General features: G+C 56.1%; 2 protein-coding genes across 4 annotated transcripts in view; one reads left to right on the top strand and one right to left on the bottom strand.

The window, feature by feature from the left end:
- The window catches only part of ATP4A (ATPase H+/K+ transporting subunit alpha), an 83,210-nt gene extending 69,688 nt beyond the window's left edge, over positions 1-13,522 (top strand). For 2 of the 3 annotated variants that reach the window (XM_031456816.2, XM_064489254.1), the window contains exons 3-23: positions 1,316-1,456; positions 1,576-1,635; positions 2,027-2,230; positions 3,357-3,470; positions 3,702-3,954; positions 4,243-4,511; positions 5,160-5,358; positions 5,737-5,846; positions 5,927-6,061; positions 6,531-6,723; positions 7,775-7,950; positions 8,420-8,556; positions 8,644-8,794; positions 8,890-9,058; positions 9,149-9,303; positions 10,426-10,549; positions 10,977-11,122; positions 11,981-12,114; positions 12,527-12,628; positions 12,721-12,812; positions 13,014-13,522. In XM_031456816.2, coding sequence (XP_031312676.1) covers positions 1,367-1,456; positions 1,576-1,635; positions 2,027-2,230; positions 3,357-3,470; positions 3,702-3,954; positions 4,243-4,511; positions 5,160-5,358; positions 5,737-5,846; positions 5,927-6,061; positions 6,531-6,723; positions 7,775-7,950; positions 8,420-8,556; positions 8,644-8,794; positions 8,890-9,058; positions 9,149-9,303; positions 10,426-10,549; positions 10,977-11,122; positions 11,981-12,114; positions 12,527-12,628; positions 12,721-12,812; positions 13,014-13,042 — 3,042 coding nt within the window. In that variant the 5' untranslated portion in view covers positions 1,316-1,366 and the 3' untranslated portion in view covers positions 13,043-13,522. Of the gene's footprint in view, positions 1-1,315; positions 1,457-1,575; positions 1,636-2,026; positions 2,231-3,356; positions 3,471-3,604; positions 3,955-4,242; positions 4,512-5,159; positions 5,359-5,736; positions 5,847-5,926; positions 6,062-6,530; positions 6,724-7,774; positions 7,951-8,419; positions 8,557-8,643; positions 8,795-8,889; positions 9,059-9,148; positions 9,304-10,425; positions 10,550-10,976; positions 11,123-11,980; positions 12,115-12,526; positions 12,629-12,720; positions 12,813-13,013 lie in introns of those variants that run through there. The other variant, XM_064489255.1, reaches the window with a different exon arrangement.
- Positions 13,523-16,203: 2,681 nt separating this feature from the next.
- TMEM147 (transmembrane protein 147) lies at positions 16,204-18,050 on the bottom strand. The gene is made up of 7 exons (XM_010978820.3): positions 17,880-18,050; positions 17,735-17,804; positions 17,136-17,195; positions 16,914-17,050; positions 16,692-16,776; positions 16,485-16,606; positions 16,204-16,402 (listed from the first exon to the last, which is right to left on the bottom strand). The coding sequence occupies exons 1-7, from the start codon at positions 17,954-17,956 to the stop codon at positions 16,279-16,281; spliced, it is 675 nt and encodes a 224-aa protein (XP_010977122.1). The 5' UTR covers positions 17,957-18,050; the 3' UTR covers positions 16,204-16,278.
- Positions 18,051-18,074: the final 24 nt, after the last annotated feature.

Here is an 18,074-nt window from a genome sequence, read left to right as displayed (position 1 = left end):
TTATCTTATCGGATCTGCCCACTTTTGCCCCTGGAGACACATCCACCCTGTGAGGCCCAAGCAAGAGGTATCAAGATACCCACCATTCCACCAGGCCAGCCCCTCCCTGCTGCCTGTGGAGGTCCCTCCCTAGGGGTTCGGAGGGGGTCTTCAGACCTCCAACCTGGCACCAAGCACCAAGCTTGAGCCAGGCCTCTTAGACACATCCTTTCCCCACTTTGCACCTTGGTTTCCCCATCTGAGCAGGTTGGGTTGGGGACGAGGGCACGGTTGAGGGCTGTGATGGCTCTGTCTGGAGTGTGGAGTGCCTCTGGGGTCCTCCGAGCCTCCTATTCCTGCTCTGCACAAAGGAATCATAGTGTCGCCTTCAGAGGGGTTTGTTGCAAGGACCCATGAGGTCACACACGTGCAGTCCCCGGACATGCTTGGCGCTGCTGCTGTTTGGGTGTTTTCTCTGGTGGTACCCTGTAAGAACCAGGCTCCTGGGGTCAAACCTAGGCTGGAATCCTGTCCTGGAGACTGAATCATCTCAACCTTAGGCCAAGTCCTTAACCTCTCTGCACCTCGGTTTCCTCATCTGTACTATGGGGGCTAAAAAGAGAAGGTAACTGTAAGGCTGTTGTGAGGAGCTAAGGAAACATTCCAGCAAACACACAGGGCAGACCCAGCGCAGAGTAAGTGCTCGCTGGTCGGCAGCTGTTACAGCGACCTCTGTGGGCGCCCTCCCCGCCAGGTGTCTGATGCCTGCTCTGAGGCTTAAAAGAGGACACTGCAGCCATCTGCCTGGTTCTGAGTCCTGACTCTTTCACATCGTAGCTTGCAAGTGACTTCACCGCTCCAGGCCACAGTCTCCCCATCTGTAATGGGGGTAGGGGGTAAGAGTGGTACCCACCTCCAAGGGTAGTTGTGAGGTTAAATAAGTTAATAGATGACAGGCTTTGGCACAATGCCAGGCACATAATGAGCACCATGTGTTTGCTATTCCTGTTGTTGTTAGTATGGCTACTCCCAGTGGTTCCCTGATCTCAGTGGCAGGTTGTGATGGGGTCCAGGCAGGCTGGGAATGCCCAAGCTGCCCAGGCCTGGAGGTCACCCCAAGGAGCCCCGTAATCAGCTGTAATCAGGCCCGCCCTGCTCCACCTCCTCCCTCCCTGGGTATATCAGGGCTGGTCCAGACCCCAGGCTCTGTCTCGGCAAAGCAGGGCGGCTGTACCGGGCACCATGGGGAAGGCAGTGAGTGGGATCAGAGGTCCAGGGGTGGAGGTTGAAGGCAGGGGTTCCAGTGAGATCTGATGCCTTCCCCATCTGACCCCAGGAGAATTACGAGCTGTACCAGGTGGAGCTGGGTCCAGGGCCTGGTGGAGACATGGCAGCCAAGATGAGCAAGAAGAAGGCAGGAGGTGGAGGAGGCAAGAGGAAGGAGAAGCTGGAGAACATGAAGAAGGAGATGGAGATTGTGAGCCCAGGGCAGGGGGCTGGGCGGGGGGCTGGGCAGGGGGCTAGACAAGACTGAGCAAGGGCGGGGGTGGGGACCCACGAGAGCCAGACAGCGAGTGTCCTGCCCCCACCATACAGAATGACCACCAGCTGTCAGTGGCAGAGCTGGAACAGAAATACCAGACCAGCGCCACCAAGGTGAGCTGGGGCAGAGGGAGGGGTGGGTGCAGAGGAAAGAGAGAGACAGAGAGAGAGAGAGAGAAGGGAAAAATGCATTGGAGAGAAAAGGCAAAACAGAAAGAGACAGTAAGAGAAGCAAACAAAAAGAGATAGAAGGAGAGATGGAGGCAGAGACAGCAGGAAGAAAGAGACAGAGAGAAAGATGGGAGAGAAGAAAGAGACACGAAGGAGGGAAGGGGAAAGGGGAGGGAACAGAGACAAAGATGGAGAGAGAAATGAAGGTGGAGGAGAGGGAGAGGGAAGGGGGAGGGGAAGGAGATGGAGACAGAAGAGCGACCCACCGAGGAGTGTATGATGAGAGAGCCCTCAGTGGCCACCGCGTCCCCACCCCACCCCGCCCCGTCCCCAGGGCCTGTCTGCCAGCCTGGCTGCGGAGCTGCTGCTGCGAGATGGGCCCAACGCGCTGAAGCCGCCGCGGGGCACCCCCGAGTACGTCAAGTTCGCTCGGCAGCTGGCGGGCGGTCTGCAGTGCCTCATGTGGGTGGCTGCAGCCATCTGCCTCATTGCCTTCGCCATCCAGGCCAGCGAGGGTGACCTCACCACGGATGACAACGTGAGTGGAGGGTGCTGGGGGCCTGACGTCGGACACAGGGACCTGGGGGGCAGAGGACAGTGAGCATGGGACTCAGGACATGAGTGACATAGATGGGGATATAGAGACATGGAAATGCAGCTCTAAGACATCGTGGGGGGCAAAGGACATTGGGATACGGAATAAGCTCAAGGACAGAGGTGATGGGGGACACAGGAGAGAATGTGTCTCAGAGATGGAAGACATTGGTAGAGATCTAAAACCACTTAGGATATGAGACTTAAGAAACAGAGTACATGAGGACATGGGACTAACCAAAGACAGAGGGCATAGGGTACACTGGGACTCAGACATGGGTCACAAGGGCAAGGGAACACAAGACTCAGGGCACAGTGCATGGAGAGACATGAGATATTAGACACGAAAGCACAGACACGTAGAGACTAGTGAGAGGCAGGGCAAGAGGACACTGGATATATGACATAGGGGCTTAGGGACATGTGACATTGAACAAGGGTTTGAAAAGTCATAGGACTTGTGACACAGGATGGAGACTCAAGGATACACAGACCTGAGAAGGCATCGGACATAGGGACTTGGAATTTGGAACAGGGGGCACGGATCGTGGAGGACACCGAATATGAAGCATGAGACCAGCAGCCCACATGGAAAGGGGGACGTGAGGGCCAGGAACTGTATGGGCACAGGGGACACAGAGGATGGCACACAGATTATGAAAACACAGAATATGAAACTTGGAACACAGGGACTGTAGGACATGGGAATGTGAGACAGAGGACGGGGGGGGGGGAATGCAAGACCTGTGGGCACAGGAAAAGGGAACATGGACCACCAAGGTGCATAGTGACACCGGGCACAAGTCATAGGACATGGAGACACAGGGGCCAGAGAATATGGCATGTATGGACACAAGGACACAAGACACCGAGAATGCAGGCAGTTGGATGTGGGATATGGGGACAGGGACACCAGTCACAGGAAACAGTGCCAGAGGCTTCCTAGTAGAGTGGGGAAAACCATGGAGGTGACCCGGGAGGGGAACCACCAGGGGACCAGAGAGCAAACGGGTGGCCTCGTGCAGGGAGCTCCCAGCCCCTAGTCATAACCCAGCCCCCTCTCCCCCCAGCTGTACCTGGCACTGGCCCTCATTGCTGTGGTTGTGGTCACCGGCTGCTTCGGCTACTATCAGGAGTTTAAGAGCACCAACATCATTGCCAGCTTCAAGAACCTTGTGCCCCAGGTGGGTCCCCAGCCCGCGGCCCCTTCAGGTTCCAAGTCTCCACGCTGGTGCAGGCAGGCTCCTGGCCTCTCTCTGGGGCCCTTCCCACCAGGCCCAAGCAGCCCTTCAGCCCTGGCCTCCATTTCTCCCCACAGGTCCTCACCTCTCCTCCCCTTCCTACCTCCCCATGGCACTCAGCAACTTCCACCCCCACCCCTCGCCCTCCTCAACTCTGGTGCCCTTGCCCCACAGCAAGCCACTGTGATCCGAGACGGGGACAAGTTCCAGATCAATGCCGATCAGCTCGTGGTGGGCGACCTGGTGGAGATGAAAGGCGGGGATCGAGTGCCAGCTGACATCCGCATCCTCCAGGCCCAGGGCTGCAAGGTGGACAACTCCTCACTGACCGGAGAGTCTGAGCCGCAGACCCGCTCGCCTGAGTGCACACATGAGAGCCCCCTGGAGACCCGCAACATCGCCTTCTTCTCCACCATGTGCCTTGAGGGTCCGTGAGATCCCCGCCCGCCTGCCCAGCTGACCACATTGCCACCACCCCCCATTACTGCCTCCACTTCCCCTCCTCTGCTTCCTTCTGAGACCCACTGCCTCCCCACTTCAGTGACTGCCACCTATTGGGGTCACACTGCCTCTCTAGCTCCCACCATTTTACCCCTTTCCCAGGTCCCACTGCCTCCACTGCCTTCCATGACTGCCCCTCCTTCAGTTCACACTGCCATGCACGCCCCCAGTGCTGCCCACCCAGCCCTGAGTCTCCCTCTTGGCCCCACCGCAGGCACAGCACAAGGCCTGGTGGTGAACACAGGTGACCGCACCATCATCGGGCGCATCGCAACACTGGCCTCGGGAGTAGAAAATGAGAAGACACCCATTGCTATCGAAATTGAACATTTTGTGGACATCATCGCAGGCCTGGCCATCCTCTTTGGGGGCACATTTTTTGTGGTGGCCATGTGCATCGGCTACACCTTCCTGCGAGCCATGGTCTTCTTCATGGCCATCGTGGTAGCCTACGTGCCTGAGGGGCTGCTGGCCACTGTCACGGTGAGTCAGGGAAGCAGAAGAGGGATGCAGGGAGCTCAGAGGCCTGCCAGCCTGTCTCTCCATTCATCCAGGCTTCCGTTCAACAGCTCCCTAAATGTCTATCTATCCATTCACCTCCCATCCATCCATCCTCCTTCCCATCACCTATCCTCCCCCCACCCCTAAACCAACCTCTCCATCTTTCCCCTTTATTCAGCAAACACTGACCCAGGCGACTCTGACCAAGTCCTGTGCCAGACACTGAGGTCTCAGAGATGAACAGGCAGGGACTTTGACAGGAGAAGACTGAGGTCTGGTTTTGAAAGGCTGTGAGTGGCTTTCAACAGTCAGCACCCAGCCTGAGGCCCGACCAAGGGAGTCCCAGGGAATGTTAGTTTTCTCATTTCGATTATGTTGACAAGAGAATTTATAGAACTTCTGCTAGGGCAGCTTAGAGAGGGGCCTGGCTACGTTTATCTGGGCAGATTGGGGAGGCATCCCAAGTAGTAAGCACAGGCTGGACAGAAGCTTGGAGGCAAGAAAAAGCCTGATTTGGGCAGAGGAATGCAGCATACACAGTGCTGTGGCTAGGGTGAAGGATCCCCAGTGCTGTGAAAGGAGGAAAGCAAGTCTTCGTCCTCGAGCCTGCATTTCTCATCTTTCCCCCAGGTCTGCCTGTCCCTGACAGCCAAGCGACTAGCCAGCAAGAACTGTGTAGTCAAGAACCTGGAAGCAGTGGAGACCCTGGGCTCCACGTCAGTGATCTGTTCTGACAAGACAGGGACCCTTACTCAGAACCGCATGACTGTGTCCCATCTGTGGTTCGACAACCACATCCACTCCGCAGACACCACGGAAGACCAGTCAGGTGTGGGGTGGGAGGAGACAGGCCCTGGGCCAGGATCTGGTAGAGGGTGGAGTCCTGGATGGGAGCTCCGAGGTTACTGAAGGGAGCCTGGGAAGGGCTTTGCCTTAATGGAGAGGGAGCTCCATTCGATCTGGGAAAGGGCCAGGTCGTGGGTCCTGGGTCCAGGGAGAGGGATCAGCTCCAGGTCTGTGAAGGGGCTTGGTATCGCTCATAGGAGACTTTTACCGAGTCTGGAGGGAAGGCTGCGTCCCGGGGTAAGAGGGGTTAGGGTCCCACCCAGGTCTGGGGCTGGGATCCAATCCTGAATTTAGGGGGATGGGCTCGGTTCTGATATGGGAAAGCCTCCTCGCGGCCCCAGCCTGGACGCTTGACCTCTAGGGCAGACGTTTGATCAGTCCTCGGAGACGTGGCGGGCACTGTGCCGCGTGCTCACCCTATGCAACCGCGCTGCCTTCAAGTCCGGCCAGGACGCGGTGCCCGTGCCCAAGGTGAGAGCCCCGGGTGACTCGGGGGATCCCAAGAGCCTGGTACAGCCAGGATCGCCCCTGACCCTGGCCCTCTTTCCCAGCGCATCGTGATAGGAGACGCGTCCGAGACTGCGCTGCTCAAGTTCTCGGAGCTGACGCTGGGCAACTCCATGGGCTACCGCGAGCGCTTCCCCAAAGTCTGCGAGATCCCTTTCAATTCCACCAACAAGTTCCAGGTGTGCACCTGCCGCGGCCCCAGCCCAGTCCACAGCAAGCCCCGCCCACTATGGGCCCCTCCCACATTCAGCGCGGGCCTTCGGCTCGGCTTCGCTCTCAGTCCCCTCCCTCTCCACAGCCAAACCCCACCCACATCTCCTGTCCCGCCCACAGCCGAAGCCCACCGAGAGCTAGGGCGCTCCTCCGGCTCTCAGCTGTCAGGCCCTCGGTGGGAAGACGCTCCCAAACCAAAACCAGCCCCAGCTCAACTCCGGCCCTAATTCTGCCCATTCCCCACGCCCAGGCCCCTACCTCCGCCCCCAGGCCGGCCCCAATCCTCAGCCCCCAACAAGGACCTACCCAGCAAGCAAGCCCCTCACCCTGCATGGCCACCTGCCCCTCCCAAGGCTCTACGGGCAGCGCTGTCAGCCAAGCCCCGCCCCTCTCCCTTGACCTCGCCTACAACACCGCCTCCTCTCCCGCCCGCAGCTGTCCATCCACACACTGGAGGACCCACGCGACCCGAGGCACGTGCTTGTGATGAAGGGCGCCCCCGAGCGCGTGCTGGAGCGCTGTAGCTCCATCCTCATCAAGGGCCAGGAGCTGCCACTGGATGAGCAATGGCGCGAGGCCTTCCAGACTGCCTACCTCAGCCTGGGAGGCCTGGGTGAACGCGTCCTGGGTGAGATCCCCAAGCCAGCCGAGAGGGTGAACCCGTGTACAAGGAGGAGCTAGCACAGACCCTGCCCAGTGTTCATAGCCCAGCCTTGACCCTAATCTTACCCATCATTGGTTGACAGCTGACCCGCCCCAATCTGCACATTCATCTTTGACTTTCCATATCTCAGTCCTGAGCCCTGTCAGTTCCTACCTTGATTCAACCCATCCCAACCTGTGCTCACCTGGACCTTACCTATCCCAACCTGACCTGTGAACCCTTGATTTTTCCTAACTCTTGCCCCAACTGATCATCCACCTTTGCTTTCACCTCTGCCTTTCAGCGTCCTCCTTGTGATTCGTTGACCTTCCCCAGTCCCTGCCTCAACTCAAAACTTTCCCCAAGACTTTTCCTGGTCCTGACTCCTGACACTCCTCTCCCAGTTTTTGTCTTGACTCCTTAAACATCCCTAACCCTTGCCTTAACCCTGGAAGGCGCAAACCTGTGGTCCAGTTCTGCATCTTTACTTGGTGTGTGACATCTGGCAAGAAATGTCCCTTCTCTAAACCTGAGTTTCTTCATCTGCAAGATGAGGTTGCTAATAGCCTCACGGAGTGGTTGTGAGGATGGATTCAGATACAGTTGTTCCTCCAGCATCCACAGGAATTGATTCCGGAACACCCACCACACTCCCCCACACCCTCACTCTACAGATACCAAAATCTGTGGTTGTTCAAATCTCTTATATGAAATGGTATAGTATTTGCATACAACTTTCTAATACCTAATACAATGTAAATGCTATGTAAGTGGTTGCCGGTGAGTGGCAAATTTGTTTTACTTTTTGAAATTTTCTGGAATTTTTTTCCAAATATTTTTGATCACAGTTGATTAAATCCATGGATGTGGAATCCAACCCCAGAGGGCCGACTGTAATGTGAATAAAGGATTCAGCACAGGATCAGGCATCCATAGGTGCTGGGTGTGAGGCACCTGGTTATCTTACTCATCAGCTGCCCTTGGTATGGAAGAGCCCACCCAGGATTCCTCTCTGACTTCCTTGTTTTCTGGTCAGGCTTCTGTCAGCTCTACCTGAATGAGAAGGACTACCCGCATGGCTATGCCTTCGACGTGGAGGCCATGAACTTTCCAACCAGTGGCCTGTGCTTTGCGGGACTCGTATCCATGATAGATCCACCTCGGGCCACTGTCCCTGACGCTGTGCTCAAGTGCCGCACAGCAGGCATCCGGGTATGCCACTGGGGAGAGGACCAGGCAGGGTGAGGACAGAGGATGGCAGTATTTGGGGATGAGGCACCCTGTGACAGAAACCCACCTGAAAATTGCTTGAACCACAAAAGCTATCTTGGTTCAAGAATTGAAAAGTTCTGGGGAATGAAGCTTCAGGTATAGCTGGATCCATGAGTGCAATGTCATTAAGAATTTGCCTTTCTCCACATCACAGCTCTGCTGGTTTTATTCTCAAGCAGTCCCTCCATTTAGGTGGATAAAGATGACCACCCTCCAGTAGCTCCAACTTACATCCCACCTCTTTAGCCACCCCCCACCCCAAGAAAAGAGTGCCTCTTTTGCAGTTGTATGAGATTGGGTCACATGTTCATCCCTGAACCAATCTCTGTGGCTAGGGTATGTCCACTGGGGAGGACAGTGAGAGTGGGCTGTCCTGAAGAGGTCAAGGGTCTGATGGTTCCCCCCACAGGTGATCATGGTGACGGGTGACCACCCCATCACAGCCAAGGCCATTGCAGCCAGCGTGGGCATCATTTCAGAAGGCAGTGAGACGGTGGAGGACATCGCTGCTCGCCTCCGTGTGCCTGTGGACCAGGTTAATCGGAAGTAAGCCCCCTTCAGCCCTCCCTGTGATTCTTCCCACACCCCATAGAGACTGAGGTTCCAGTGATCACTTCCTACCTCCTTCTCTAGGGATGCCCGTGCCTGTGTGATCAATGGCATGCAGCTGAAGGACATGGACCCATCAGAGCTGGTAGAAGCACTGCGTACCCACCCTGAGATGGTGTTTGCTCGTACCAGTCCCCAGCAGAAGCTGGTGATTGTGGAGAGCTGCCAGCGACTGGTGCGACCCTGCTCATGAAGCCAGGCAGGTGGGCTAGGCTGGCCCTGGGTTGCTCTCTCACTGACCACCCACCCACCTGTACCCACTGTTTGCAGGGTGCAATTGTGGCTGTGACAGGAGATGGTGTAAATGACTCCCCAGCCCTGAAGAAGGCAGACATCGGTGTGGCCATGGGCATTGCCGGCTCGGACGCTGCCAAAAATGCAGCCGACATGATCCTGCTGGATGACAACTTTGCCTCCATTGTGACAGGCGTGGAGCAGGGTCCGGGCCGGTCAGAGATGGGGGCAGGCAGTGTGGGCACAGGAGGAAGGGGGCTGCGAGAAGGCTGAGGTCCCTGCTGTACCCCCACAGGCCGGCTGATCTTTGACAACCTGAAAAAGTCCATCGCCTACACATTGACCAAGAACATCCCTGAACTGACACCGTACCTCATTTACATCACTGTCAGCGTGCCCCTGCCCCTCGGGTGCATCACCATCCTCTTCATAGAACTCTGTACCGACATCGTGAGTTTACAGTCCTGATGGCCCCACCCACACAGTGCCCAGAGACATATGCCCACAGGCACGTATGATGGACAGAGACCATTACGGACACAGTGATACAGACAGCCAGATGGGGACACACAGGCAGGTAGGAAGGTTGCCACGGACAGAATTACAGACATGGACACACAGGTGGACACTCAGGTAGGTATGGGCCGACTCATGGACACATGTGGACTCAGATATGGACACTTAAACAGAGATTTTAACAGACATAGAAATATGGCTAAACTTGGATCACAGACAGACATCCCCCAACAGACATGGACAGATAAAGAGTATCAGATAGACCCCAAGGCAGACAGACAGGAAAGAGCCACAGACACAGCCATGAATGCAGCCAGATGCACGGCCATGTCACAATGTATTTATTCAACAATGCTTACATGGTGTCTACTCTGGGCCAGTCACACATTTATTACTTTTTTCCTCATAACTACACTATGAGATGAACTTTATCTGTTTATCATCCCCATTTTACTGGTGAGATAATTGAGGCATAGACCAGTTGAACGGCTTGTCCCATGTCACAGCTGGGATTCAAGCCCAGGCAGTCGGTACACTCTGCTGCCACTCTGGTCACAAACAGACGTGGTGGGGGAGGGGGAGGAGGACACAGGTAGAGAGAGACAGAGACAGGGACACAGAGACACAGTCACAGAGAAAGAGACTAGAGATGGGAATAGAAAGAAGAGAGTAGGGGACAGAAAGAGAGTGCAGCAGGGAAACAGGCCGAGACCAGAGGACCCCAGAGAAGAAACAGACAGACAGGAAGGGGAACGGGAGGAAGGGAGGGAGGAAGGCAGAGAAAGAGAACACATAATAGCTGAGATAAATGCAGATGTTCTGATGGAGATGGACACCAGGACAGATGTGGACACACATGTGGACTGGACATGCCAGCATTCCTGACAAAGGCCAGCTGGACTCAGGCTGTCCAGGCAGGTGTGGCTTTGTGGTCCTTGTGGGTCCTGCCTAACCTCAGTTCTGTCCCTGCCCTCTACTGTGGGTAGGGGGGCTCCAGGGTGTCTGGACAGGGGCCCAGGCAAACCCTCAACCCTGGTTCCTTCCCCTTGTGCCCAGTTCCCGTCTGTGTCCCTGGCATATGAGAAGGCCGAGAGTGACATCATGCACCTGCGTCCACGGAACCCGAAGCGTGACCGATTGGTCAACGAGCCCCTGGCTGCCTACTCCTACTTCCAGATCGGTGTGCACCCAGGGAGGCTGGGCTCTCTGGCAGGGCTGCATGGGGCTTTAACTGGGGCTCTGGCTTGTTCTGGATCTCAGTGCCTGTGTTTGACCCTGGTTCTCTGTCATTCTCTGAGACATGATTGTCTCTATGGTCTCTCGTGTCCCTTCCTGTCTTTGGCTTCATTCTCCAGACCTGGTCTCAGGATCAATGCCTCCTGTCTTTTGGGGGCTCTCTGGGTGTGTCTCTGTCCCTGACCCTCATGTCCCTGTTGCACTCTCTTGGAGTCCTTTTCTCTGTATCTCTTCCTCCATGTCTGTCACTATTTGTGTTCTTGTCTGTCTCCATGCCAGTTTCTGTGCTCCTGTCTCTGTGTGTGTGTCCCTGACCCTGCCTCTCTGTGTCTCCATCTCTGTCTCCCTGTGTCTCCCTGCCTGTCTCTCAGGTGCCATCCAGTCATTTGCCGGCTTCACTGACTACTTCACGGCCATGGCCCAGGAGGGCTGGTTCCCATTGCTGTGTGTGGGGCTGCGGCCACAGTGGGAGGACCACCACCTACAAGATCTGCAGGACAGCTATGGCCAGGAGTGGGTGAGCCCCTACCCTGCCCCATTCCATGAGTTCCTCGTTTCCAATGCCACCCACCTTGAATGTGGCCCACACTCACTCCTCCACGTGTGATTAAGCTCAGCCAGAGCCTCCCAGACACCCAGGCTCTCTGCCAGCTCTGGGGTAAGGGGCCCTCGAGCTCCAAACTCCTGCTTCTGATGCCCCCGGCTGCAGATGGGTCCTCTCTGCCCTGCCAGCAACAGATCTCTGGTGTCAGATACTCTAGGGGTGGAACCTGTGTTTTAACCAGCTCTTCTGGGGATTCTGATGTGTGTTGAAGTTTGAATACCACCAATCTACTTCATAGGATTATTGGGAAGATTAAATAATACGTGTGAAACACTTGGTACCTGGAGCATAGTAAGTGTTCCTTACATAGCTAGCTGGTATATATAAAAATAGTTATATTGAAGAAATGGACTGAATAGTGGCTGCCCTTTTTAAATGAGGCATGTGCCTTTTTCCTCAAAGGACCACCTGGCCCACTTCATTCGTTTTTGCCATCTGCCAGGGCCTTGGAGTCACTGAACTTGGCAAATCCTGCCTCAGGATTCTGATTCCCTTCACAGGTGCCTCCTTTCTGGTGCCCAGGGAATTCTACATCCCTCTTTCCATTATGAAAGCAATTGGCCCAACCCACTGATTGCCCAGGCACTGACATCCAAGCTCTGCTAGACCAAGTTTCTAGGTCCCACACTCTGGAGTCCTGCAAACCTGGCAGATCCTGCATCTCTGTTCTCCCTGCACCCCAGCCTCAGAACATTTAGGGGTTCATGGCCCCAGGCCCCGAGAGGCTCTCTGCCTGGGCTCAGGCTGCTTTTGTTCCCTCCTGGCCCACAGACGTTCCGGCAGCGCCTGTACCAGCAGTATACCTGCTACACCGTGTTCTTCATCAGCATCGAGATGTGCCAGATTGCCGACGTCCTTATCCGCAAGACACGCCGCCTCTCTGCCTTCCAGCAGGGCTTCTTCAGGTGTCCCAGGCTGGGCCCAGCCCCAGCCCCAGCCCCACCCCATCCTGCCCTCCAAGCCCTGGTCCCAGCTCCCAGCAGATCCTGACCAGGGCTTACTGCAGCCGGCAAACACCAGTACTGGATGCCGGTGCCACGTGCTAAGATATCTTATCGACAGCTGGCCAACAGCTTCCACCATGGGCCTCTCAACTGGCCCCTCGATGTTGCATCAACTAAAGGGGTGATGCTGACAGGGCCGGCGTCCACTGTTGGAGAGGTTTGGGCTATGCCAGTGTTAAATGTTTAGAACATCTCCCTGCTGATGACATCTGACTTCCTTTGACTCAGTACCCTGATTTCCATCTGGTCCCCATGGCCTATCTTTGTCCTGAGACTGTCAGCCTGAGCCTGTCCCATCCTGCTCCACCTGCAGGAACAGGATCCTGGTTATTGCCATCGTGTTCCAGGTCTGCATTGGCTGCTTCCTATGCTACTGCCCCGGAATGCCCAACATCTTCAACTTCATGCCCATTCGGTGAGGTGTTGTGGGCTGTGAGAAGAGGGGTGGGCATGCAGGACACAGACGTGGGGATAGCTTTTACCTTGCCGTCTCGCCTGTGCCTTCAGGTACCAGTGGTGGCTGGTCCCCATGCCCTATGGCATCCTAATCTTCGTCTATGATGAGATCCGGAAACTTGGAGTCCGCTGTTGCCCAGGGAGTGAGTGTGGAGACCTGGGGTCTGGGGGTGGAGGGCTGGAACATTCTCAGAGCAGCCCTGACCTTTGATTTTCAATATTTGACCTCCAAGCCCTTGACCCTCCGTATCAAACCACCCCTGATCCATAAGCTCTGAGTCCCTGGCTCCCACCCCTGACCCGAATCCCCCCAGCACTGAGTCTCCTTTCTCTCTCTCTCCCAGGCTGGTGGGACCAGGAACTCTATTATTAGAGGGACCGCTGCCTCCAAGCCATCTTTGCACACACAGCAGTGGGGGCGGGGGTGGGGGGCACAAGGGACCCTCTGGACAGCTACCAAACATCTAAGCAGTCAAGAGCCCCAGCCCCACCTGTGTCTGCTCTTGCAGCCCATGGCAACTCAACCTTGAAGGGACCCTCCCCACTCCCCCTCCCCATCCTCAAGGGGCCCTCCTGGAGGAGCAGTCCCTAGACTCAGTCCTCTGGGCTGGCCTCAGGGAAGCCCCCACCAGAGGGGGAGGGGGCTTTGATGGGGAATGGGAGCTAGCAGCTCCTATGAGGTGGGTCTCTCCTTGGGACTCCAGGCCAGTAAGAGGGCTGCCTGGGGGCTCTTCTTTAAGAACACACTCATGTCTGTGATAGTAATAAACCAGCTCACACTGACTGTTTTTATTTGGTGTCGGGCATCATCTTAAGTGTTTTTTCATGAGCCTCTTTTGTCTGCCAGAATCCTGCAACTTAGGGGCTCTGTTCCAGGCTGTATCTCCAGTTCCTAGAACACAGTCTGGCACACAGTGGCTACTCAGTAAATGTTCCTTAGAGGAATGAATTCCCATTTCTTTGCCTAGGGTTACAGCATTTCAAGGCGAGCTGAATGTGACCACAGGCACCCTTCAGTATGGTGTCTTTAACCACCCCACTAGCTAACACCACCTCTGGGCTCTCCTTTCTCAGCACCCACTCTCCCTCTTTCCATCTCACGCAGCCCCCACCCTCTACCCTTCTCAGATGTCTCCACTCTGATTCCGCTTGCTCATGCCTTTGCAGCTGCACAGGGAGCCCCATCACCGGTCAGTCCCGACCCACTCCTGGAGGCTAAAGTCACAGGACCCCTGCTCACTACCCTCTCACCTAAAGTTAACCCTCCAACTACTGGAAACTCCCCTGTCCACACTGCCCCCAACTTTGCCAATCCTTTTCCCGGTCCCCTTTCTTGCCCCTCTTCCTCCTTCTTTGACAAGAGTCTCTGTGGCTGGACCCCAAGCTTCTCCTTCCTCTTCAGCAAGTCTCCCCACTCCCACCACCACTGGCCTGTTCTGCCTCTGTGGTGATGCCCACAGCTGTCTCCAGCCTACCCTGCATGTCCATGGGGACCCACACTGGTCTCTCCATCATCCTCCAAACCTGATCCCACCTACTGTCCCATCAGTGTGCTTCCTTCTCCCTGGGAAACAGTCCTCAGAGAGCTTACAACCCCAAACTTGTGTTACCCTGGACTCCTCCCTTACCTGTCATTTTCCTACCATCCATCACCCACCCCCACCCCATCCAGTGAAATAAAAACATAGACCACTGGTCACCACATCTCCACTCTGCTTCTAACCACCCTTCTACCTGTGCCAGCCCTGCCCTGCCCTGGTCCAGGCCTGGCCTTCTGGCCTCAGTCTCCCCATCTACACAGCAGCCATGGAGATCCTCCTAAAGCCAGAACTGACCATCCTTCCTCTGCCTAGAACTTTCCATGGTTCCCCACTGGCCCTAGTCAACTCTCCAGCCCAGCCTCAGAGCCTTCTGTGATCTGGCCCCTGTAGTCTCACAAGCCCCCTTGAACTCATTCCCACCAGTTCTTATGTTTCACTGGAAAGCCTAGGCCCCCTTTCTGACCTAAAGGCCCTGGACTCTGCCCTATTAATTCATCCTTTATGTCTCAGCTCACACATCCTCTCCTCCAGGGGAGACACAGTTCTCTCTTCCCATCAAAGCCCTGGTCATTGAGTCTAGCTCATCAGTCCTACCACTCCGACTGGGCTTCACCCATCACAATAGGGCCTGTGGGATCCCCACTACAGCCCCAACCACTCTGTTCTGTCTCCCTGAGCCCCACGAAAGCTGGGACTGTTTCAGACAGGTGGCCCCAGCAGGGAGCCTGGATCAGAGTCCCTGCTCAGCAGATAGTTGTTGAATAGTCATTTCTGCAAACTTCACTGTCCCAATGTGCACTAAGGTCTAGGTGGGGCACGGGATGGAGGAAAGCAATGCTATTACATATCCACCCACATGGGCTGGGGGAGCACCCATCTACTCCATTTTCATATCAAAGTCAAGGTGGCCTAACCATCACTCACTACTCCACTCCCAAGACACCTGTGGACCCTGTCTTGACTAGGAGCACTGAGGAGGGAGAGGGGTCAGATCGTCGTTGCCCCACCTGAGGGTAAATGCTCCCTCTGACAACACTGAGACTCATAGCAGGGCTGAACAGAGCTGTGCTTGGTGCTGTCCTAGGCCCAGGGGTAAAAACATTATGGCAGGACCCCAACAGCCTAGTGGAGGGAGGGGGCCCATGCCCTATTCCATGCCCTGGGGGATCCCACTGGGACCACCAGGGCTGGAGAGCACCTTCCAGGCTGGTAGGATCTGCATCAAGATGGAGCTGAAGCATGACATTCTTCTAACCCATTCCCCTCAGGGAGGGGAGAGAAAGGGGCAGGAAGCTGGCCCTACCAGACCTGCGAAGGGCTGGGGTGAGGAGGGTGGCATCCAGGACAACATTCAAATTGGTGGGCTCAACTGCTCTGCTACCAGGGGCAGCTGTCTCTGTTCTCTACCCTAAGACAACTCTGGCCAGGATTTAATCTGAGGGCCAAAGAACTGAGTCAGGGCACTGAGGACTTCAGAATTACCAAACAGGCCCTCAAGGGCAAAACCAAGGGTCAAGCGGTTGGACTACTGCTGTGCAAGATGGAGCCCTAGATGGCTGCAAGCAAGGTAGGGTGAGCTAGTAAGACAGGGTTTCAGATAGATCCCCTTGGCTGCCATATAAAAGGTGGATGTGGGGCAGTTTGGGGCTAGGATCTAGGAGGTGACCAGCCAGGGAAGGGCCATGTGGGAGAGCACCAGGTTAAGGCTGTGAGGAGGAGCCCCCAAGAACTGTCTCTTGGGCTGTAGCTCCGCACTATCACCTATTCCCTGAGGGCCCTGGTCTCTGCCTCTGCTCCAAGACTGTCTTCTCTGAGCCCTTAGTCAACTTTGGGAAAACAAGGAGCCGTGGAACTGGTCTAGAAACACAGGACAAATCAGTGCTGGCTAGTTTTGCAGCTTGTCTACCTGGCTCCAAAGCCAAAACAAGGGCTTCTGGGACCCAGGTGAGCATAGTATTGGTAGACAGTTCCAGAGAGAGATAAAGGCAGAAACAACTTTCCAAACACTGTTTACTTCACTGAAACCTGGAGATAGGGAAAAGGTGTGTGAAAGTCTGGGACACAAAGCCTAGGAGTGCACATTGACAACAGAGACATACAGAGCCAGGGTGCTGAGGGCCAGCAGTCCTGTCACCACCGCTCGGGCCAGCAGTGCCGTCCAGCTGCCCAGGGAACAGAGGTGGACGAAGGTCCTGTGAGGAAACATCACAATGAGGGAGGGAGAATAGAAAATTCAACCCATTTGGACCCAGCCTCGAACCCCACCCAGCTCACTCCATGACAAAGGCCTTGTAGACGCTAAGGAACATCAGTAGGAGGACTGCCGGCCGGAAAGTGTGGTACAGGTCGTAGCGTGTTATCATCCACACCTGGGCAGATGCGACGATGTAATGGACCTGGAGGAAGGCAGGAGGTCAGGGCCAGGCCTCAGGAGTATAACCACCAGCAAAAAGGTGTGTGTGGGAAAGCAGAATTGCGTACCAGACTGATGTTGGAGTCAATGCTCATCTGGATGTATTTCCAGTCAAACTCAATGCCCCGAGCTCCAACCCAGAGGGGGATGCAGCTGAGGAAGGCAAAGGGAGGGATTCTCCAGTACCCAGACACCCTCAGCACCCAAAATCTGAGCCCCCACCCTCCAGCACCCCCCTGGAACCCAGGTGTCCTTTCTCAGGAATCTGGGCTCCAGGATGCTGCACACACCGGGACATAATGAGCTCAGCGGTGGCCCAGCCCAGGGCAGCAACCATGATCTTGTATTCCCCCTTGCCGGCATTCCGGGACATGACAAGGTTTAGGCCTATCAGGTCTGCCACATCCACGCTGGCCTTCATGAACTCCTGTGGGTCAGGTTGAGGCTTCAGTAAGCACGGGGGCCAGGGGGCCCCACTCCTGCGCTCCCTCCCCCTTCCTTGCCCCACTCACCCCAATGAAATCATAGATGCCGCCTTCCCAGGTGGGAAAGAAAGTGGCCAGGAACAGCATCTGAGACCAGAAAACAGAGAGGTCACCTTAAGGTGAGGGAGATCAACCACGTGGGTTTTATGGGAAGTTAGTGTGTATGTGGAAAGCAGAACACTGAGGTTCTGTGGGGCCACGTAGAAGAGGGACCAAAGCATGGGGGAAAGACGGCAGGAGCAGGGGAGATTGTGGGTAGAGGCTTGGCAGTTTGGGTTCTGTGGTGAGCCCAGCAGGGTATGAGGGTCAGGCCTGGAGGTGCCAGGGCTGGATATCTACCACGGCTGTGGTAGCAGTGCCGGTGGGGCCTTGGGGGTTAGTTGGCGGCTCTTAACAGTATCCAAACCCCTCTTAACCATACAACTGAATGTTCTCAATTTTACTAAACGTACAATATAGAAGTTGCTTGGGGACCTCTCCTCAGGTTCCAGCCCTTCCAAGCTCGGCTCCCGCAGGTATTTTGGAGTGACCCCGCGCCTAGTGCCCCACCTAGGGGGTCTGGGCAGCGAGGGGGGGCGGAGCCCCGGGTCTGGCAAGCCCTCGCCTGGTACAGCTGGCGCCCTCACCTTACACAGCTGCACGAAGAGGTAGGTGACCCCGGCCTGGACGCACTTCCAGAAGGCGTTGTACTCTGACCTGCAGGAGCGGGCGGTGAGGGGTGGGCCCGGCCCGCACCGCCCCCCCACCGCCCCGCAGCTGCCGGGCACTCACAGGCCGCTGCACTTGTAGGTGATGAAGTAGGGGAAGTAGGCCAGGGCGAAGCAGTTTCCGAAGTGGAACAGCGTCATAGCGCCGGCCGCCCGGCCCGCCGGAGCGCGCCTCTCAGCCTTGGCGGCCTGGCGCCCACCTGCCTCCACCGCGGCCCGCGCGGCCTTCTGGGAGCAGGAGTCCGCGGCGCCGGCGCGA

Source organism: Camelus dromedarius, chromosome 9, assembly GCF_036321535.1.
Source record: "Camelus dromedarius isolate mCamDro1 chromosome 9, mCamDro1.pat, whole genome shotgun sequence".
Classification (NCBI taxonomy): Eukaryota; Metazoa; Chordata; class Mammalia; order Artiodactyla; family Camelidae; genus Camelus; species Camelus dromedarius.
The sequence above is the reverse complement of the archived record's forward strand: the minus strand, read 5'-3'. Positions and strand labels throughout refer to the sequence as shown.